This window comes from Teleopsis dalmanni, chromosome X (genome assembly GCF_002237135.1).
Source record: "Teleopsis dalmanni isolate 2A chromosome X, ASM223713v2, whole genome shotgun sequence".
Classification (NCBI taxonomy): Eukaryota; Metazoa; Arthropoda; class Insecta; order Diptera; family Diopsidae; genus Teleopsis; species Teleopsis dalmanni.
In genome coordinates this window covers 27062114-27085977 of record NC_051848.1, presented here as the reverse complement: position 1 = coordinate 27085977, position 23864 = coordinate 27062114, and the positions used below count along the sequence as shown (strand labels likewise).

The following is a 23864-nucleotide window of genomic DNA, read 5'->3' as shown; positions in this document are numbered from 1 at the left end:
ACCATATGATTCTAGAATTTACCTTAACCTTAGATGAATCGAACATCTGCAATCAAAAAACGTTCAGAAATGTTAAAAACACAAACTGGACGAATTATAATGCAGCTCTAAGTGAGCTGCTTTTAACCACTTCCTCCGATCCCCCTGGGAACACTTTTGATCTAGACAATCAAGTCCAAGATCTCACCTCAGTGCTCAACGAAGCTTTCAGTTATGCTTGTCCCCCCACACAACCTAGTAGGAAATGTAACCCACCTTGGTGGAATAAGCATCTAGGTCTTTTACGAAAAGAGTGTAGGAGACTCTTTAACAGAGCAAAGCTATATAATAATGAGAGTGATTGGCTGAATTACAAAACCTCTCTGCAGGAATATAAGAAAAATTTACGTAGGTCCAAGAGAGACACTTGGCAATCGTACTGTCAAGAAATAAATAGCAATTCTGAAACCTCTAGACTGCGTAAAATCTTATCCAAAAATCCATCTGTCCCAGAGTTACTCAAAAAATCTGACGGGACATGGTGCAATAATAGTAGCGAATCTTTACAATTACTACTAGATACTCACTTTCCGGGATCTTCTACTTCGGTAGCTGTATCCCCAGAGTGCCTTAATCTCTCACCGGTTAACTCTATTAAGGTTAACCTGCAGATCGTCAAATGGGCTATTTTTAGTTTTAAACCCTACAAATCACCAGGACCGGATGGTATTCATCCAATTGAGCTCCAGAATTCGTGGGAGTTAATACACAACCGGCTTTTGGCAATTTTTAGACATTGTTTCTTATTTAACTATGTCCCGATTAAATGGAGGGAGGTTAGAGTAGTTTTTATACCCAAAGCAGGTAAAACCTCGCACCATAACCCCAATGAACTCCGTCCTATAAGCCTCTCCTCTTTCATGTTGAAGGCTCTTGAAAGAATAATAGACGTAGAAGTAAGGCGTGCTGTAAGCCCCAACCAGTGGTCCCCCTCACAGCATGCCTACACTAAGGGAAAATCTACAGAGACAGCTCTCCACTCCCTCACTTACAGAATAGAAAAATCCATAAAACTCAAAGAATTTTGTATGGTTGCTTTTGTAGATATTGAAGGGGCCTTTAACAATATACTCCCGAGTGCAATAGTAAGCGCGATTTCGCGTCTGGGTGTTGATGATGCGCTCATTGGTTTTATAAATCAGCTGCTAACTGGCAGACTCATTGAAGCAACGATGGGCTCATCAACGGCATGCAGAAGGGTAAATAGAGGTACCCCCCAAGGAGGAGTACTCTCCCCTCTCCTTTGGAACATAGTGGTGAATGAACTGCTAATACAACTGAAGGCGGAGGGATGCGAAACTATTGCATACGCGGATGATATTGCGATAACGGTCACCGGAATATATACTACCACTCTTAGGGATATTCTACAAAATGGTCTTAATATCCTAAACAATTGGACACAAAAATGTGGCCTTGGGGTGAATCCCAATAAAACTGAAATCGTGGTTTTCACAAGAAAACATACGGTCCCGAATCTTTCTCCACCCTCTCTACGAGGTTCTGTGATACATGTGAAGGAGGAAGCCAAATTTTTAGGTATAGTTTTCGACAGGAAACTCACTTGGAAGAAAAACACTCTAGAGCGTGCAAGAAAAGCCAATGTTGCGCTTCTTCTATGTCAGAAAGCTATTGGTAAGAAGTGGGGTTTTCAACCTCGCATCACCCAATGGCTATATATAGCTGTTATTAGGCCCATATTAATGTATGGTATTACGGTATGGTGGACAGCTCTTGATAAATCTTCGTACTGCTCAGTACTTAACAGGATTCAGCGTAGAGCTGAACTCTGTATTAGCGGGGCGCTATGCACCACACCATCCATTGCACTAGATTTGATGCTTCAGTTACTGCCAATGGATATTATTAGTAAACAAATGGCAGCTTCATCTGCTTTAAGACTAAAAGCTACCTCACAATGGAGAGACAGTGACTATGGTCATGCCTCCATTCTAAATCTTTTCAATTTTACTCCTAAAAACGTTGATTACATCACACCCACTCTCAACTTTGACAGGAAATTTGATGTTGTGTTTCCATCTAGAGAGGCATGGACGTCAGGTGGACCCTTCTTAGATGAGGGCGTAACCATTTTCACAGACGGTTCCAAAACAAGTAGTGGTGTAGGTAGTGGAGTTTTCTCAGAGGAATTGAACAAATCTTCCTTCTTTAGGCTTCCAGATCATTGTAGTGTCTTTCAGGCGGAAGTGGTCGCCATCAGGGAAGCTATAGCTTGTTTGAATGTAGATGATATATTTGCCAGGAATATATACATACTATCAGACAGCCAAACTTCATTAAAGTTCTGGAGTTCGGTTCAATTTACATCTAGGACGGTTCTTGACTGCTACACATCTCTAAAAAAAAGTCGACGCAGCTGAATATTTCTCTAATCTGGGTTCCCGGCCATAGGGATATTTTCGGAAATTGCAAAGCAGACGAGTTAGCCAGAAAGGGTGCTTCAGTGCCATACTCGGAGCACCTAGACTATCTGGGCATATCACTAACATCATGTAAACTGATATTGAGTTCTTTCTGCACAAATACTTTTAATAAAAGATGGGAAGACTCAACGATATGTAGACATCTGTATGCAATCTGGCCACTTTCCGATAAAAGGAAATCGAAAACTCTCATTGAGATGTCCCGCAAGGACATTGGTCTTCTGGTAGGGTTGATTACAGGGCACTGTAAGCTAGGGAACCATGCTAGAAGACTAGGTCTTCCTTTCAACCAAATCTGTCGTAGCTGTGGGGAGGACGATGAGAGCGCATCTCATCTGTTGTGTTTTTGTCCAGCTCTTGCACGTCGGCGATTTAGTACTCTAGGGGCCCCCTTCCTTGAGGACCTGGACCAGTTACAGGATCGGGCTTTAAATAGCATTTTATGCTTCGCAAAAGGTTCTAGGTGGTTTTAAACCCTGAGATTTTTAGTATTTATATACGGCATCACAATGGGCCAAAAGGCCTAAGTGGATCCACTAGGGATCACCGGTATAACCTAACCTAACCTAAACCACAATAAACCCTTTAGTAATTCAATATAAACTTTGGAAAATCTCTCAGAATTCTATTTAATACCTTATTTTGTAGCAACCCTACTTTAAGAACTGCCAGTTTTTCATCTATGATATGTGGCTAGTAGTCCAGTTCCTTATTATTCTTAACTTTGAAATTAATTTTACTGTTGACTCACAAATAAATAAAAAATAAGGCATATTTTGATATAACATATAATTTTTCAAACTAAAAATTGAAAATGGTGATGCTGAATAGACACCCAAAAACCAGAAACTTGGAGAACCGATCTGTCATTTTTTATGTCTATAAATAATTTCAGCGTTTTTGCATTAGGACTGAATGCGATTCCAAGTAAGTAGTTTTTATGATTTGTTTTTTTTAATTAATTTATTTCTATATATTATACTACCATTTATTATTTATATCTTACTGTTTATGTAGGGTGTGTTGACTTATACTATATGGTATATCTCCACCTTTAAGATTATTCTGCTATTCCTGGAGGCAGTCTCTTAAAGTAACCGAAACAAATGATTTTTATTGCAAAAGTCAATAATAATTTTTAGTTTAAAACTCCAGACTTTATACAGAGTTCCCGAATGGATTTTTAGACAAACGTAGAATATATATTATGGTATATACAGATACCTGCTTTCTTTAATTTTGTCGTTTGAAAATTGAATGATTTTTGCAATCCATTTATTTTATTACCATCTGTCAGGTATGAATGACAATAAGTAATATATACAATTATAAATCGTAATAATAGTTATTACGATCTAAAAAAAAAGGGAATGATAATAGAATTTAAATCTATTTTGACTAACTAAGCTTTTTGAGTTCTGAAATCTGGTATACACACTTATTCATTTCGGTCCAGTAAAGAAAGTTGGAACGCTCTCCTTTGTTGATTTGACTTCTGTATCGAATCTTCCATGGCCTAACAAACGAATGCTACTTTGTATTTATTAGTGAACTTAAATATGAGATTATAAGATAGAGAATGTCTTTGGTTTAGTGATATGATACTGCTGAAACCTTCTTTTAACAATTAAAAAAAATATATATATACAGATCAATAAAATACATATAAAAATGTTTAAAATGATATATAATAATTTCTTATCTTAAAGAACTTATGTGTGTTTCGTTTTTCTTATACTCGTAACTCTTGTTCTACACTTTCTATGTCTTCCCATATATTGAATCAAACTGAAGACTCGCTGTAGGTTTTGTAGGATGGAAAAAAATACTTAATAAGATATTTTGCTCTCGTGATCATTTCAACTTGTAGTCTTGTAGTTTTTTTCCATCAATTTTTTTTTTATATTTTAACATATTAAATAATTTGTTACGCTTGTAGTCAACATTAAAGCCGATAAAATACTTTTTTTTGCTTATAAAGAAATGTGAAAAAAACTATAAAAACATTAGATACATAACAAACAATAAAGTTACTGAAAAGTGGTAAAAGTATCTTTTGTTTGTAATGTTAAACTTTAAAAATCTTAATTTCGTTTTTATTACACGTAAAAGTAAATTCGCATTTTTGTAATGCAAACTTGGGCCCACAGGCAATTTGCAACTCCAACGTCTTGTATACTCGTATAGTCGTATATACAAAATAAAAGTAACTTCATTTAACTTAAATATAACTTAATTTTTTTTTTCTTTGTAATAAAATCATTATTTCATAACATAAAAAATATATTAATGGGTTTCAAATGCTCGAAATCCATTGGATTGCAAGTTTGCACTTATTTTGAGTGCCTTTGATAAATTTGTTTTCTATATTTCTAATGACGATTTTATAGGAAGTTATTTGACAATATATTTTAAAATTATTTTAGATACATTTGTTTTATTATAATCTGATAGATAGTTTCATGGCATTTAGTTTTTGAATATGTTTTTCGGCATATGTCCTCCGCAGCTACGAGTTACATGATTCATTCGATTAATCCAATTTTGAACTATTTTTTTCAATAAATGTCGCCATATGGCGTCAAAGGCGTTAATGGTGACATAAGCATTGACTTTCAATGCTTCAAGAGTTGTAAATTTATCGGAGTCGGCATAAACCAATGTCTAAACATAGACCCATCTACATAAAAAGCAAACGAGAGTCGAATTAAATCGGACGAAGGAGGAGGCCAGCTAACAAGTCAGGACCACGTTTGGAAATAAAGTTTCTACCAAAATAGATTTCGCAATAAATCGATTGTTAAGCGAGCTGTATGGCAAGTTACTCTGTCTTGTTAGAAACTAATGTCGTCGATGTTTAACTGATTAATTTTTGGAAATACTGACAAAAATTCAGTCAGTATGGCTTGACAGCTACTTCCGATGATGCCACCAGCATGTAAACCGCACCAAACAGTCAATTTTAATGGATGTAATGATGATGAGTTAATGTAATGTACTAATGTAATGATGATTTAATGAATGTAATGATTGGATGTAATGAGGATTATATTTGCTCCCAAAACATCAATTTTGTGTATTCACGTAGCCATTATGTTGACTGTAAAATGAACGAAGTTCAATATGAACTTCGCGAACAGATTTATTTTTTGCAAAGTGAGTTTCCACAATTTGAAAGCCTCGTTCTATCGTTAAACGATTCATGATGAATTGCCAAACCTCACTGTACAGAAATATTAACACAGTTTGACATTCTCAGCTATCAAACCATTATTATCGATATCAATAGTTCTCATGCAGATAAAAAAAACCCTACACTATATGGGGTCTTGAACTTTAAGAAGTGGTTTTTCAGCATAAGATAGAGAAAAATAGTATAGGAGCAATATAAACTCTATTTTATTAGAGTAAGTTTAGGCTCATGGGTGAATCCACGTATATCGCTTATGTGAGTCTCTTGAATTACCGTAAAGTAACTTTGAAATTAACAATTGTCTGTTACTCTTCTTATAAACACCTGTTACTATACTAGAAAGATAATGTTATATAAACATTATAATACTGAGTTTCAATTGCTGGTGGTATTTCTTGGTATTATACATGAACTCAACATAAGCTCCCATTAAAATTTCAAAGTAAATAACCGTAGAAAATTAATCTCTATAAATTTTTAAACGTGGGTAGATGTATGTATCTTTTCTGGATACGCGATACTTATAAACAATTAATAAATTTCCACGAAAATTTCGTGTGGGGAAATGAAAAATGTTTTGACACATGTCAAACTAATTTAAAAAAAGCGTGACAAAATCACGTTAGAAAAAACAGAATAAAACCTACACAAAACACACAATGATAATAAAGAGAGAAAAAGAAAAAAATAAAATAAAATAAATTTAAGAAGAATATCGTAATAAATTAAAATATAATCACAGAATTATTTAGAAAACATAAAATATTTCAAAGTCAGCTTGTTTTGCAGAATGTTTATCATATTAGGTGGGAGCTCTACAAGGTATTGTAGATCATTTAGGTTCAATAGATTATTTTATCTAAGAATAACCTACTCTACAGAAGATAAGAAAATAGAAAATGCAGATTCCTAATTGAATCGCTAGTGTTAAGTGTTTTATAGCATATTTTGAAAATTCTTACCTATTCCGTAAATATTAAAAAAACAATATACATCTTAGTACTGATTCAAATACTGATTCAAAAATTCATTCAAAAAAAAAAAAACGAGTTAAAATGGATTTCTATATAAATTTAATAGGTCCAAAATCTTAACTAAGAGATTAATTTATCTACATCCATCCATCCATCAAAGTTGGTAAAAAACAAATAGATGAACATACCGACTTCGTTAAGTTGACTTATCAAATTCTCGACTTATCACTTTCTGTAGTACGAATTTGATCATATATCTTAATCACCACAGTATTATGGGTATAATATATAAAAAAATTAATTTTTATTTGATTTCCCCAATAATTTAGTATTTTTCACACCAATAGTTCTACAATAGTCTTATTTTTTTAAATACGGATCTATAATTTTTTCCAAAAAATTTTTAGAAGTCATTTCCATTGCAATTTTAAACATTTTTTTTCATGCTATATCTGCTTCATACATATGATATATGTATGTTTCACAAATATATACTTCATATAATATATGTATTCAATTAAAATTATACATTTTTTATAGTTCCCTTGCTGGATTATAGTAGATTTCAAAAATTAATAGGTTAAAGCAGAAAGAGGAAGTATAGGAATAATGTAGTTACTATAGATATAAAGACGGGCAGAGTAGGGGAGAGAGAGAGAAAAAAAAGAAAAAAAACAGATAGATATATATGCTTATAGGCAGACATCGTTTAACTAATCGTTTAACTCATACTCAGACATTAATTAAAATCACCTTATTCTATAGATATATTAAAATATACCCATAATATACAAACAGAAAGATACATTTATATTGCTAAACTGATTCGTCTATTATTATATTGATCAATGTATGCATACTAACAGTTAGAAAACATGTAACTAACATATTAGACCGTTAAAAATATTGTAGCGTGTAGTGGTATTATAAATACGTGTGTATATAGGAAAAGACAAAATGTAATAAAAGTTTTATGCGGGTTCAATAGAGTGTCAATTTAATTGATGACAAAAAAAATTGAAGAAATAAATTACAATGACGCCGATAGCCACACCGAAAATAACAATAAAGATAAAGATAAAAGCAAAACAAACTCATTAAAAACTATAAAGATCAAGTGTTAACACTAAAAGGGGTCATAAAAGCGATATAAATTAGGTTTTTTGGTTTGTTCCAAAAACGAGAGACAGTTTGAACCATCATAATGTGCTCGGACGGATTTTCTCCTACAAATGGGTTAATTAAATGAAATATACAAAAGCAGGTATTTTTTTAAAATATGGAGTTATTTTTTACTATTATATCCTGCAAAATGATTATATTCTGCAAAATATAAGAATAAGAAAATAAGAAAGAAAATTGCTATATTGTTTTCCTAAAACTAGTTCCCAAACTTGCAATCAGCTACAACTTATAAATCGTCTTTCTTAAGTAATTTATAAATTTTTAACTTTTCATCAAGAATTAAAATATTCAATTTTTAATATTCAAAATATTGAATATTGTGCGGTGGCTTAGTGCTCTGTACATTTTTTCGGATAGTGCTTCCATACAGCACTACAAAATTATTACACCGCATGAGACTATATAAGGACAGCGTATTTCTTTTGAAAAGTAAGTTAAAATTTTAATGAATACCGAAGTCTAAGGGTTATATACGGAAATAGTTGCCACATTTTAATTGAAGAATTAAATAAATCTGTTAATAGAATTCATATGTCAGGATGTATTAATATGATAATTAGCTGAATTTGTAATAAACTAATTTAGTTTTAAATATTTATATCCTATTCTATGTTAGAGTACGGAACTGAAATTTATATATAATTATTCATCTCTCACATTTATTTGTAAAAATAAATGGAACAAAAATAAGAAAAACTTTATATATATATATATATATTATATAATATATATATTATATATATATTATATATATATATTATAATTATATATATATACATAAATTATTTAAAGATCAAGACTTTACAATAATCATAATAGAAAAAAGAATTAATTTATGTATTTATGTATATATATAAATAAATAAGTAGATATTTAAATATAGACATATATATACTTTCATGAAATAAAAATTTTTGTAAAATAAAATTTAACCTGTCAATTTAATTTTCATTTCCAACTAATTAAACCTTTCGGGTCCACACATGCAAATGAACATAATATCTGAAATAAATGTTTTTGAAGTAAAAGCTGCACACCTAAATGTGATTTAATTCACAGTGGGTCAAAAGTAGAACTTATAATAATAAATTTAATGAAATCATAAATTAAAAGAAATTACAAAATAAAGAGAATTTGGATGCATATAGCGAAAAAATCGTATATAATCGTATATAATAGATTATATGAATGTCTTCTTAAATGTTGTGTAAGTACGTCTCAAAATAAATCGATTAAACTGCTAAAATGTACTTGGTGTCTGTATAAAGACTAAATGACTAAAGACTTATTAGTTCTGAAATGTTTGGAAATGAATCCATACTTATGTATACAGTCATCATAGAGTTATTAGCAGCTTCTTATATCATAATTTTAATTAAATAAAAGAAGATAAAATTATAGAAGATGAGAAAACTTAACACTTAACCACTTCTTCTGTTATTAAAAATAAAGATAAAAAAATATTTGATTTTGTCATTGAGAAGAGCCCGTTTTTAATGGAAAATCAACTTCTAGATGTATAGTATCAGTAATTATTTAATCCCAAATTTGTTGAAACAAAAGATTATAAGATTATAATACCTGAAGATTGTGTAGGCAGTATTTCATCTTCAAGATCATAGGAGAAAGTTGCAAAATTTGGAAAGATAATGAAGTATCCGGAATAAAGAATAAAAAAAGCGCATTATGAAAATACATTGATATTACAAATCGAGAATCATATATCTTGCTAAAGCGCTGAGTTTGTCTAGATAGCATTAATTCGTAAAAACAATTCAATATTGTCGTAAAATTTCAATATATAACATCAAAGCAAATAATGAGATATTTTTATACCTTCACAAATTCAATAAGTACAAGGAGCTTGATTTATCGAGTTCGATTAAAATATCTCTAATACCTCGAAAAAGTTTCGCCTGTTGAACACATATATTTTCATGTTCATGCAGAAAATGATAGTTAGTAATATAATAAATGTAACGTGTTAGTGAAATTCAATTGCTAATAATCGATTAAATAACGAAATTATTAATTATTGCCTGAATTTAAAAGAAAAAGTTAAAGAAAAATATAAATTAAAGAGAAACTATTACATTAGCCATATCATAATGCTCACACTGTACACATTATCTATAGAAATATCTTCATATGATTGATTCCCAATAAACAATTTATTGGTATAAAATTGTAGATTTGGATATTGAAAATATTATATATGGTTTCAACAGAATCCCTATAAGTCCCACAAGCTATGAAGTTTGTTTCTAATTATTTGAGAAGCTTTTGAAAAATCGTAAATTACTTTGATATGCCTAATTTTGACGTTTTATACTAATTGAAATTAAATTTATAAAAAAATTTTTTTTTTAATTTTTTTTTTAATATTTCTGTTTAAACTCTTTTTTTTAATTTAATTTTTTAAATATAATTTTTTAAACATTTTTTTTAATAAAATTTTATAGACTCATTTGAGAGTGTTAGCCCACTGTGCGCATTCATTCCGCTTATAAAATTTTGCTCTAAAAAACGCAGTGTCGCTGGCCACTTATTTAATGGGCCATTGAAAACGCGTTAAGGCGTTTGAATTTAACACTTTTTTGGTTCCCAAGTGTGGCTCCGTACATATGAAAAAGTTAATTTAATTTTATGACAGAAAGCAGGTGTCAAAATGATGGTAATTAAAAAAATTAATTTAAATATGCCTTTAATTGACAGCAAATTAAAAGTTGTGGTAAAAGATACTAAAGGGTTCAAACAAACACTTAATAAAGGGTTAAAAAGCTTTTAGTGCAATTAAAGTTAACAAAATTAAAAATTTCAGTCTACAACATTAAATAGGACAAGAATGTATTGTTCAGTAAATAGTATTATCAGATTTCTATTAGATTAAGTAGTTAACCATCATACATTAAGACCGAAAAGTTTTCGGAAATTCTCATTTAAAATTCGCGCGCTGTATATTTTTCGATATTTTAAGTTTATGTAGTTTGGCAGCACTGTCCTTAATTACTATGCCAAAAATGAGCGCGATCTGTCAGACAGTTCGTTTACGGCAGCTGTTGAAACCAGTTCACCTCAGTAGGGCGTTGCGAAAAAAACAATGGAAAAAAATATTGAACAAAGAGTTTGCATCAAATTTTGTGTTTCGAACGAAATTTCGTGTGCAGAATCGTTGCGAATGCTACAAAAGGCTTATGGGGAATCAGTTTTATCGAAAACTCAAGTTTATGAGTGGTACAAAGCCTTCCAGGACGGTCGTACGACCGTCGAAGACATTTCGCAACGCACTACTGAGGTGAACTGGTTTCAACAGCTGCCGTAAACGAACTGTCTGACAGATCGAGCTCATTTTTGGCATAGTAATTAAGGACAGTGCTGCCAAACTACATAAACTTAAAATATCGAAAAATATACAGCGCGCGAATTTTAAATGAGAATTTCCGAAAACTTTTCAGTCTTAATGTAGAATAATTTTGGTGAGAGAAAAGTATAGCATATCTACATTATAAAATATTATCTTTATATATCAATTGAAATACACGTCTTTTGAATTTTTACATATTTATATAAATATAAATTATTTTTTTATAAATTATAAAAAGTTATTTTAAATATGTGGTAAAGATCATAAAATCTTATAAAATTATTTTTAAAAAAAATTTTGACCATAGTCAAATCCATGGTGAAATTTGAACCATAGAGTTCTGTGTAATAGACAAAGCCAAGTTAAACTTAATTTACATTCAATTACGTTCAAATTTTTCTATTTTCTCTATTTTTGTAGTCTTTTCATAAACAATTGCACTTATTGCTCTGCTTATAGAACTGATGCATAAATCACAGCTATATGAATGTAATTAACTATGTTATTAAAAGTTGGTTTTAATTTGATTAAAATATTATTGTTGTAGAAACTATAAAAAAACTTAAAGTTCAAGGTTTTAAGCCTGGCAATTGGAGTCGAACAAATTTTTATTTCCTTATATAATTAAGGAAATAAAAATTCGAATATTTCCTAAGATAGTGTGTACTAGGGGTGTGTTCACTCTCTTAATTATGTTAAATAGTCAATACTACAACTTTTTAATAAACATCAACATATGTATATGTGTTATATTGTGTTTTGATAGGTTCATTATAAAACTTCTCAGACCAATCAATATATTTATGGATATGTTATTTTATTTATATTTTTATTTACACTTTATTTTTTATAAATTTTGTTTATTTTATTTTAATTTAATTTAATTTTATTTTTATTTATTATAATTTTTTATTTATATATGTTATTTATATACATTTCTATTTATATCATTACATTTTCAAAAGGCATAATCAACTTATGTCATTAAACCTATTTTTTTTTATTTCTTTTAATTATACTGCAATAGCATAGCTGTAAAAACTTAATAAAAATTTATTATTTAATTACGAAAACTGATTACACCACTTCACGCCCACACAATTAAATATAAAGCAATAAAAGGCAATCAAACTGACAGATGAGTACGGCGTTGGAAGCAATTAGTGATCTATAAGGCAATTATCAGGGCAATTTATTTGTCATCGACGTTAATGGAATTCAATCTTTTACAGCTAAATTATGTATTTAAAGATAATTTAATTATATAAATAAAAGTTGTAGATAATATAGTGATTGATAGTACAAATAAAAATGGCAACACTAGCAAAACGGCAAAATGAAAGAAATAAAATACATAATCTATAATTATAATGGAAATAATATATGAAATAAATTTTAATATTTTATAACTTTCTAAGATTAATTAAAATATGAGCACGGCATACTTGATTTGCATACATCTAGCAGCGTCTATATCATGCTTAAGTGACTGAGCTACAAATTATTTAATTCTGGTTTAGTCTTAATAATATTATTAATGGCTATATGGCGATATGTTTCAACCTAATATCCAAAACAATGCACGGAAAATATCATCTGTTTTTATCAACATTTACAAATATTGATATAAATGTTTGATTCCTTAGTAAAAAAGTGAAGTTAAAAATTAAAAAATACCATAGATATATTTAAGTAATCCAAAAAATTTATATATAGGAATGTCAATAAAAAGTTAAAATTTTTCCCATAGAGAAACATTTTTTTTTTGTAACCCCAGGCATGTGTCTTAATTCTTACTATTCCTAATAACAACTGTGCCTAACTTGCAATAATAATTATTTTGAGCTACAAATCACTTAATTCTGGTTTATTTTAAATAATATCCAAAACAATATACGGAAAATATCATCATTTGTTTTCATCAACATTTACGAATAGTGATGAAAATTTTTGAATTCTTATTAAAAAAGTGAAGCTAAAAATTAAAAAATAGATATAGTCAAGTAATCCAAAAAATTTATATATAGGAATGTCAATAAAAAGTTAAAATTTTTTCAAAGAGAAACATTTTTTTTGTAACCCCAGGCATGTGTCTTAATTCTTGCTATTCCTAATAACAACTGTGCCTAACTTGAAATAATAATTATTTAGAGCTACAAATCACTTAATTCTGATTTATTCTAAATAATATCCAAAACAATATACGGACAATATCATCATCTGTTTTCAACAACATTTACGAATAGTGATGAAAATTTTTGTTTCCTTATTAAAAAAGTGAAGCTAAAAATTAAAAAATAGATATAGTCAAGTAATCCGAAAAAGTTATATATAGAAATGTCAATAAAAAGTTAAAATTTTTCCCATAGAGAAACATTTTTTTCGTAACTCCAGGCATGTGTCTTAATTCTTACTATTCCTAATAACAAGTGTGCCTAACTTGCAATAATAATTATTTTGAGCTACAAATCACTTAATTCTGGTTTATTCTAAATAATATCCAAAACAATATACGGAAAATATCATCATTTGTTTTCATCAACATTTACGAATACTGATAAAAATTTTTGATTCCTTATTAAAAAAGTGAAGCTAAAAATTAAAAAATAGATATAGTCAAGTAATCCGAAAAAGTTATAAATAATAATGTCAATAAAAAGTTAAAACTTTTTCAAAGAGAAACATTTTTTTCGTAATTCCAGGCAAGTGTTTTAATTCTTACTATTCCTGATAACAACAACTGTGCGTACCTTGCAATAATAATTCTTTAAGTTCAAAAATTGCATTAAGAGTCGTGGACATGGACGAAGAAAAGTTTGAGAACAACTTTGAAAGGGTAATGCAAATCCTAGCTGAGACACAGAAGTTGGCGAGTAGTCTAGGATTGGCAGGTTGTACAATATTATTAAAATATTATAAATTTTAGCAATAAAAGAGTTTTACAGAGCAAAAAGATCCAAAGACATATCTTGAGATGGGCGAGGAGTTGTGCAACATTCGGCACAACTTTAATGTAAAAAAAGAGATTTATAAAGCAGCTGCGAAAGAAAAAACACTTGAAGGCTATGACCAAGCTCTTCACAAAGGCTTGTCGATGCCCCAAAAGGCATTTGATCCAAAAAACACAATTGAATACAAAAAACTTGAAGCTGCAATGGTTCCTGATGAAGAAGAAGTTGATAGTGACGTAGTTGTTAAAGTAGGACTAAACAAGTTTGATCCCATAACTAAAAAACAAATGGTGAATCCAGTAAAGTCTATAATTTGCGGGCATCATTATGAAAAAGAAAGTATAATGGCAATGTTAAAAAATCGGGAGAATGCCCAGAAAATGTAAGTCACATACAACATTAATTCAATACTAAGAATAGTACAAAAATAATTGTATTCTTTTTCAGCTGTAAGTGCCCAGTTGCTGGTTGTATAAATAATAATTTGCAACTAAATGAATTAGAAGATGATCCAGATTTTAAAGCTCAAATACAGAGTGACGAGGATGAAGATTGAGTACAACAGTCTTTCGTATAAAAACGTATAATTCATTCTAATTTTTCATCTAATTTTTCATTTTTTTTCAAGATTATAATATTTTAGCTAACTAAATATGTTTTGCTAATAAATTAATATGTATAATAATTTGTTTGCATTATGTGTATATTGAGACGTTCGACGGACTAAATGGTAGTCCATATATAGATATTTCTTTTACTTTGATGATTTTTGGTTCTAAGATTTGTTGCAATGATATTTAAATTAATCTATTTCAAATATTATTTCACACAATATTAGGTGTACCGATATGAAATGAGCGTTTTTTGGTGAAAATAAAACACTAATTATTAATAGGAAAGTAAAAAACATTTTATTCAAAGTATTGGCCATTGCTTTCTACACATTTTGACCACCTTTCTGGCAATTTGTGAATGCCACGCTAAAAAAATTGTTCGTCTTTTAAAGCAAACCAACCAGACACCCAATTTTCGACCTCCTCGTAGGAATCAAAGTGCTGCTCAGCCAATGCGTGCTACCCCACGGCGGGTAGGGTAGCAGCTCCCAGCCAAGTGTTTTGATTGCATCCTGAACCCGTTTTGCTTTGTGTGCAGGTGCATTGTCATGGAGCAGAATTACCTTGCCGTGTCTTCTGGCCCATTCTGGTCATTTCTCGATCAATGCATCTTTACGCTTACTTCATACCGGTACACCTGGTATACTTTTTTCATATTCATTCCGCTTTTTTTCCTTCCTTTTTTTTTTTTATAAAAAAAATAAATTTATTTCAAATTTATTTATTTTTTTATATAAAAACATGATTAGAAATCGAAATAGAGTCTGGAAAGTTGCTCAAATAACAGGTGACCCGGAGAGCAAAAGGGAGGCCAACCGTCTTTTAAATGAAATTAGCATTTGAATTATATTATGTATTATATTCTGTACAATTAATTGAGCTATATATATATGTATATATATATATATATATATATATGAATTCCTATATAAATTAGATTGTATGAATTGTATTTGCTTTCTTTTTTTTATTTACATATTTTGGAAGGAATAATTGTAAATATAATATATTAGCTAAGCTAAATATATTTGTTTGTGGAAATATTCCTCTTTGGCATAATAATTGAGAATATATATAATATATATATTACATTAGTTAGATATATAGTATGTTTGTTTTTTTTCCCTTTTTCTCCCTTTTTGTAAATATTTATTTGATAAAAGATTTAAAATTGATTTTTTTTGTTACGAACATAGCCAGGTACAGCAGAGGAGCGATGACGTCGTCACTACAGCTGCGGTGAGTACGATTGAGCCTATTTACACTATCGTTAACATGAACTTAAAAACCAATTGCTTGTAGATGAGAGAGGGAAGAGGGTGTGATGTGAGTTCATAAGTTTCACGTAATGAAATTTGCTGCGTTTCTTCAGCTTGACGCGCATACATATGCAATGTTATGTTTTTGTTTACCTTTTAATGCTGAATACATGAATTTTTTTTGAATTTTAATGAATTTTTGCGCACTGCACTACTACACGCAAACATTTTATACGTTTACACAAAACAAAACAAATTTCACGCTCATGAGAGTTTATGACAGTGTAAACTGAGTTGACAGTTCGTGTTGTCGTCAAGTTCATCTCACGCTCATGATAGTGTAAATAGGCCCATTGGTTTTTTTTTGTTTTCGGTATCATTAAAGAAGTGAATATTCTGCGGAGGGAAATACACACAAAAAAAAAAATAAAACTAAAACGACCAATTTTTCTTAAATAAATTTTATATATGTATATATTTTTGTTATTAAAGCTTTTTTTAAAAAAAAAAAAAACGATATAAATCATAACTCTCAATAAAAAACAAAATCAATGCAAAATGCAAAAATATATTCTTTAAATTTTCTTTTCACTTAAAAAAAAGTGTTAAATGAGCAGTCTTTAAAATATTTAAACCTTATAATTTAAAATTAATTTTTTTTATATTATAATATGTAACACACGATCAAGTATATCTATAGCCCTTTTTAGAAACTATCAAAAATTAATAAATATTTAAATTTGAAAAAAGTCTTTTTAATTTTTTATTAAAAAATATTTAATAAAATTTATGATAATAAATTTTAATAAAAAAAAAACTTTCACGGCAAAAGTAACAAAACTTCAGAAAAATATGCGAACATAAAAAGTTAAGTACGGCTTTGGATCAGTTGGTTAAGGTGCGCTGATTCTGAGCTTCACATTTGGCAGGACCCGACCTGGTACTTGCAGTCTCAAAAATAATTATTTACGAATAATTAAACACTAGAATTATTGCCAAGACCACTGATGATCGGTATTTGGCAATACTCGAAACAGCTGTATGGTCAGTCAAAAATTCAATTAATTAAAATAATATAAAAAAATAAAATTTTTGTTGTTGTAGTTCACTACTGTTTGAAAAACCCTCTTTATAAAATTTATGATTGAATACAACCAATGTTTGTTATAAAACAAAAAAATATTGATAATATAATATATAAATATTGATATATAAATATTGAAATATAATATAATATATAATATTGATATAATAATATATAGTCCACAAAAAAAAATTTAAAATAAAATAATTTTTGGTTATTAAGAGAAATAGATTTTTGAAACCCTCGAACACTCGAACCCCCAAGGAATACGATACAGGGGCAGACCAAAAATGAACTGGAGGAAAACAATACTTCACTAAACTGGCAAAACGTTTAACGAATTTAGACAAATTAAGCACGAAACAGATAATGTTGGAAATTTTTTGTTGAGTTTTTTAACTCCTAATGGATTTAAAAAAAAAATGCACTTTCATAATTGAGAATGGATTGTTCAGAGACGCAGCTATTTTGAGGAACTTTTTTCTTTGCGCTGTATGTCAATATAGCTTAGTTCGTCAATATAGCAAAGTTGTACAAACAAAACCATAGACTAGATGACGCTTCTATTTCTATATTGGTAGTTTTGTCTTTTTGAGAACTAAGCTTTATTGACATACAATATATATTATATAGGTTACGTTACTGAGTTTCGTTATCAGATGGACGTGTTTGGGAAATTGGAATCGTGTTAATTATTATATTAATAATAAATTTTTGTAATTTTTATTTTAATTTTAAAAGTTTTGTTTATTTTTATTATTACTTAAGTTTTGTCTTGTAATTTTGCAATTTGTATGGGCTTGTATGGGCACTTCAGCTTTATGCGGAATTAGCACGGAAAATGAAATTTAATATCTCAAAGGTAAGCGTGAAAGAAAAAAAGTACATGAATGGATGAGAAAATGTTGAAATACTTTTGATTTGTTTCAAATTCGCCTGCTGAAAACAATCTTTTTGACCGATTATTTATAGAAAGCAACGCTTTTGGCTTTGGCTTGGCTTGGCTTAACTTTGGCTACGGCCGTTGATCTTGGTCTTTCAAACGAATTTGATGCTAATGATCATGATTGCGATTACGATTATTATGGAGACCATGATAATGATTATGATTATGTATTTATGCTGACGATGTCGTTGCCTAGAGGGCTTTTACAGTCTGCGGTCAATCTTGATACAATTGTCGTTATTAATTTGATTAAAATTTTTATTTGAAATTAAAATTTTGCTGATTTGCTTTCACTTTCAATCCCTAACAATTCGCATTGTTGAATAAAATCAATTTTTAATTTCAATTTTAATTTTTAAGTATTTCGATTGTGGGAAAAAAATTTTTTGTAATTTTTTTGAGAATAGAAAGATATACAAAAATAATTTTTAATTATTAAAACAAATTAAAATTAATTACAAACTTTAAACAATTTTTAAAATATGTTATTAACTTGTCCCTTATTTATACCAGGCCTTGTCCTAAACTGAAAACGTAACCATCCAAAGGATTGCAGAGGATACAATAGAACTAGTAGTTATTGAAATTTCTATTTAAAATGATAAAATAGACTAAATAATGTATTATTATGAATGTGAAAATGGTACAGTAATAAGTTTCACTCTGGAACACTGTTCACTCAGAATAGGTTAAATTGCTTTGAAGAGATTCGGTTTATAAAGTTTTATCCAGTGGAGAGACAGTGTTCGAAGAGACGTAGTCTTATCCGTTATGAGAATTTTAACTGTATATAAAAAAAAAAGTTATTAAAACTAATCATTTTGGTGAAGAAATTTATAAAAATAGTAAAGTACAACAAAAAATTCTTTTTATATTATTTTAATTAATTGAATTTTTGGCTGACCATACAGCTGTTTTCGATAATTTAGTAAATTAAGAACCGAAAATGTCGAAAAATTTTAAAATTTATCTACTTCAGTTCTATTAGAGGCAAAAAAGCCTAAAGCAAAAAAATAACAAACAAGCCAGCCCTGAAAAAATTCTTTAATAATAGTAGACCCTACAAAGATGACGAGCACATAAACCGCACGCATTCGAGAGATCTGGAACATTTGCGAATTCTCAAGATATTTAGCAGTGAAAACTATAAGCTTAATACTCAGAAAAGTAGATCTAAGCTAGTGAAAAATTTTAAGGGTCATGTTAATTATCTTAGAATAATAGTGGAAAATTCAGTGGAATGGAAATTAATTGAAAGTGTTCGAGAGAAAAGTTCTTCATAAGAATCTTCGGTCCTCTACGACTACCGCATCCATATAAACCACGAGCTGTACGAAGTTTATCAGGACATTGAAAGAATTCAGCGAACTCACATCACATGGCTGGTTTGGTTTATGTCTTGAGAATGAATGAAGATGCTCCAACAAAAAAGGAGAAAAAAGACGTAGAGGTGACTGTCACTCTGGACGAGTAATCAAGTTGAGGGAGCACTAATCTGACTTAATGTATGAGACTGCAGAAGGTGTATAGGCAGCAGAGGCGATTGGAGACATATGTTGCGTCGGGCTGAAACTCGTTAACGGGTTATTATGGTCCAGTAAATGAAATGAATTGAAATTACGTCTCTCTACCAACTTTGCAATAATTTTGGTGTCATAAATCGTAAGATGATCTAAGATATATTAATATAGATTGTAGTTCTCGAAAAATTATTCTATTTATAATAGTCTTTAAAACAAATCTTGAAGAAGAAATAGAGTTTAAGTTTTACAATCAACAAAGTAGTTCGACAAGATTGTGTACTATGGTCTCTACTCTTTTTCGTTGAACTAGGCATATCAGTGAAAAAATTAAAAATGTGGAAGTCATCTACGAAATATAGACTAATGATATTTTTTCTTACACTCACAGTCTTGACCAGGAAAAAAGTGCAAACTGCACATTTCTCTTATATACCCGCATAATCGCATTAAAAACAAAAAGGTAGTGTTACAAAGTACCAAGATAATCACAGTTAATCATAGTCCCAATTTTAAGCTCCATTTAAAGACACGTTTTTTAACTTTTCCATAGTTTTGTAGAATTATATAAATGTCATCATAAATGTCCTGGTCATAGGGACATCTTGGACAATTGTACGCTCTTCTCCCTGACATTCACTTCTAAGATATTGATGTTCCACTTACAATAGTAAAGCTGGCAATTAAACAAATACACCTAAACAAAGTCAAGCAACACTGGGCTAATGAACCCTGTTGTCAGAGCTCTAGGTTGACTTGGTCTGGACAAAAACAAAAAAAAAATATGCCAGTTAACTTTTTGTGACTCCTAGCACGAGGAGAAACTTGTGTTATATCTCATGTATCAGTGCCTATCTTGGAAGCTTATTTTCTTAATGATTTGTCTGACCTATCAACCTGCAATATTCGGGACTTTGCCAGAGTCAGAGAATTATCAAGTTGGTTTACATTTGATCCAGATCCAAACCTGTATAAACAACCATGTTCAAATAAAATAGTGAAATTGATTTAATCAAATAAGGTGCAATATTGTGTTAACAATCTGACACACCTGCCCGAGTTTCAAATTGACAGAATTCAACGCCCAAGAGTTTTGACCTAACACATATAAAAAAATAAAAATAGATTTCAAAAGCTGTTAATGGTTAATATTTTTTATTAAATAAATAAAAAAATTTAAATTTATTAAATAGAGTAAAATATCTCACTCTTTGACTTCGAAGCATTAAACTGTGAATGGACTACCATAACTGTGGCCAAACAATTTTATACACGAGTACTCTTTTTGAGTCCAAATATATAAAATAACTAAGTACCTACCTTTCAAAGGAGTCTTTACCGATGTCTTAACATCCAAGCGTCGTGTGAGCACATTTTTCTTGATCAATGGTGAAGCTTTGGTGCCTGCATTTGTGCCTGGTGCCTGTAGAGTATTGGGGCTCAAACGTTTTTCTGCAATAAAAAAATTTTATAAAATTAATATATTTAAAAACAAAATAAAATTGTTGCATATTTTTAGACAGCCATGAAAATAAATTCACAATTATAGCAAAATGTTTATAACATTTGAAAGGCTTGTTGATTATTGTTTATTGTTTATAAATTGCATTTGAACTATAAACACAATTTTAATAATTCTTGACAAGCTATAAGTATTTAATTATATAAAAGAATTTTTATTAAATATTATTAAATGCAAAAAAAAAATACACTTTATAACTTATGAAATGAAATAAATCAGATAATAGAAAAGTCGCTAGGAAAAATATTATATGAGATTTTTAATTTGCAATTATTACTTCAGTCACTAGTATTTATCCGATTACATTTATATATATTTATATTTTTTGAATGGACTTATATGAATGGAACCATGAATAGCAAAGAATACAATGACAACAACCTTGATAGGGTAAACTTTATTGTATATTATTTATATATTGTTTTGCATTTTAATTATTATTTATTATTTATTGTTTAAAACTGAATTTGTAAACAAATTTCAGTACAAATAACCACCATATATATTTTCAAGATCAGTTGTAATAAATCTCCGCCCTGAGAAAGAATTCAAACAAACTTCGAAACGTCTGCGAAATATATATAGAGATCTAAAACAAAAAAAAAATTATAACTAATTTACAAGCTTTTATTTTATTCAAATAAGTCCTTTCAAAAACAAAATTTTTAAATATTTAAAAATTTTTATTTTATTTAATTTTTATATTTTACTACTGTCGTAATATTCTAGGTAAGCATTACTACAAATAAGTGACTGTAGGATATATATTTCATTACAATTTTAATAACAATTTCTTTTACAAACATATATTCCACCTAAGCTTATTGTTGAGTTGTCTGATAGAACAACTTAACTCTCACAATCATCTAAGCAAAAGGGATCTGTCCGAGAATACAGAATATTGTTTATGACCGGAGGACGATAAGACATTTCACATACTTTTTGACTATTAGACTTTGTTCTAGACTTATGGAATTGTTATATGGAGACAGTTTCTATTCACATTTGATATCAAACATTTCTTAACAAAACAAATTTCGTAAGGTATAAAGCCTTTACTGTGCGCTGCAAATAGAAGCCTAAATCTCAAGTATTTTTATAGATTTATAAACTGACTTCATAATTTTAAAGTCGGTTTGGTTTTTTTAAGCATTTGATATATTTTAAAAGTGATGCCAATTTTTTTCAACCAGACTTTGTGTAGTTTTCTTACAACTCTGAAAGAAAAAATTGCTGCTCTATTAGCATATTTGATATACTCTTCCTACACTACACTATATGTAAAAGTGTAAGCAAACAATCCTAACTATCTATCTTAAGCCTAGTGATTATTGAATATATTTATCCGAAATATTGCTTAAATATTTAATTAAACACATGTATATAATATATAAAATAAACATAAAGCGAAACTATTATCAATTTAAAGTATCTAAAATATATTACAATTCAGTATTGTTAATATATATTTACAGTTTTTTATTAGCTTGTAAGCTAATTTTTTAAATAAATTAACTATAAAAATCTATTTAAAAAATTTCTAATGGCAATAATAGGAAACCAAATGTTTTTTTTATTTCTTTATAACAAAAATCTATAAAAAAAAGCTTTAAATGTGTAAATAAAATTAATGGTAAGCATTTAATTTTATTTTCGGTATATTTTTTATTATTATTGAAGGGAAAGAAAATAATATAAACAATTTTATTTAGAAAACTTGCATCAGAACTAGAATCAGAAAACCTCAAAACCGCAAATGTTGAAATATATTCAAGATAGTCGGAAAAAATAATTAATAAACTCGAAAATAATTATTTTTACAGGTTTCTCTTTCAATTATTTGCTCAACAGAAATAGATATTAACTAAGATAACTTAAAATAATGATTTATAAACCACTATATATATATGCATATATACGAATCAAAAGCAATTGCTACATCAGTTAATAATTACTTCGAGTGCTTGTAAATACAGTTTCGAGAAAACCAGTAGAGAGCGCCAGTAATTTGATGTCACATTTATTTTTAATACACAATTTATTTCAAATATTTATTTTCAAATTTTAAACAAAATTTATTGTTTTTCTGTAAAAATTAAAATAGTAGATATTTTAACAACGGAAATCAAAGCAGATTTCAATATTGTTCAAAGGTAATCTTCATCGGGTAATTTTCAATTCTTAGATAAAAAAATTTAAGAATTAAAAATATAAAATATTAATTAAGAAACTGATATATAACTAAATAATTCGTTCGATACTTCTAAACGGATGTGTAGTGTTTAGCAAAGCTTCAAACACTACTATTCGCCAGCTAGAAATTACACAAAGCCAGGCTCTGAGAAGACTTTTCAAAGTTCCATGGTACATTAGGACGAATGACATCCTCAGGGACCTCAAGATTGATTCCATCAAAAAATACATAAAGTATTGAGTCCTGAAGTTATTTACGAAAACTTACAGACTTACCAACACCGCGTTATCAAATCTCAGAATGGTTACAGCCTCCTCGGAGAGGTATTCAGATCTGAGGTCAATTATTGCTTAGTCTGATGAAGTGATAAACAATAATTCAGTCAAGAGCGTTAAGAGCGTTTGAAAAAGAGTAAAACTGCTCAAATGCACTGGCTCAAATAGCTTCAACATAAATATAATTAATTAATTTAATTATTCTATAGTTGGTTTATGATTTCGTTCTAATATAAACACACGAAGTGAATTTGGTAATACAAATTTGTGCGAAATATGCGAACATAAAAGTCAAGTACG

At 29.2% G+C, this 23864-nt stretch overlaps 2 protein-coding genes across 2 annotated transcripts in view; one reads left to right on the top strand and one right to left on the bottom strand.

Moving 5' to 3' along the window:
• LOC119687521 overlaps positions 1-23864 on the bottom strand; it is a 326485-nt gene that overhangs the window by 106681 nt on the left and 195940 nt on the right. Inside the window, exon 5 of the mRNA XM_038101864.1 lies at positions 20894-21025. Within this exon, the coding sequence (XP_037957792.1) occupies positions 20894-21025 (132 nt within the window). The remainder of the gene's footprint in view (positions 1-20893; positions 21026-23864) is intronic.
• On the top strand, positions 13888-14772 carry LOC119687527. The gene is made up of 3 exons (XM_038101870.1): positions 13888-14090; positions 14145-14532; positions 14598-14772. Exons 1-3 carry the CDS (start codon positions 14000-14002, stop codon positions 14704-14706), a joined length of 588 nt encoding a protein of 195 aa, XP_037957798.1. The 5' UTR covers positions 13888-13999; the 3' UTR covers positions 14707-14772.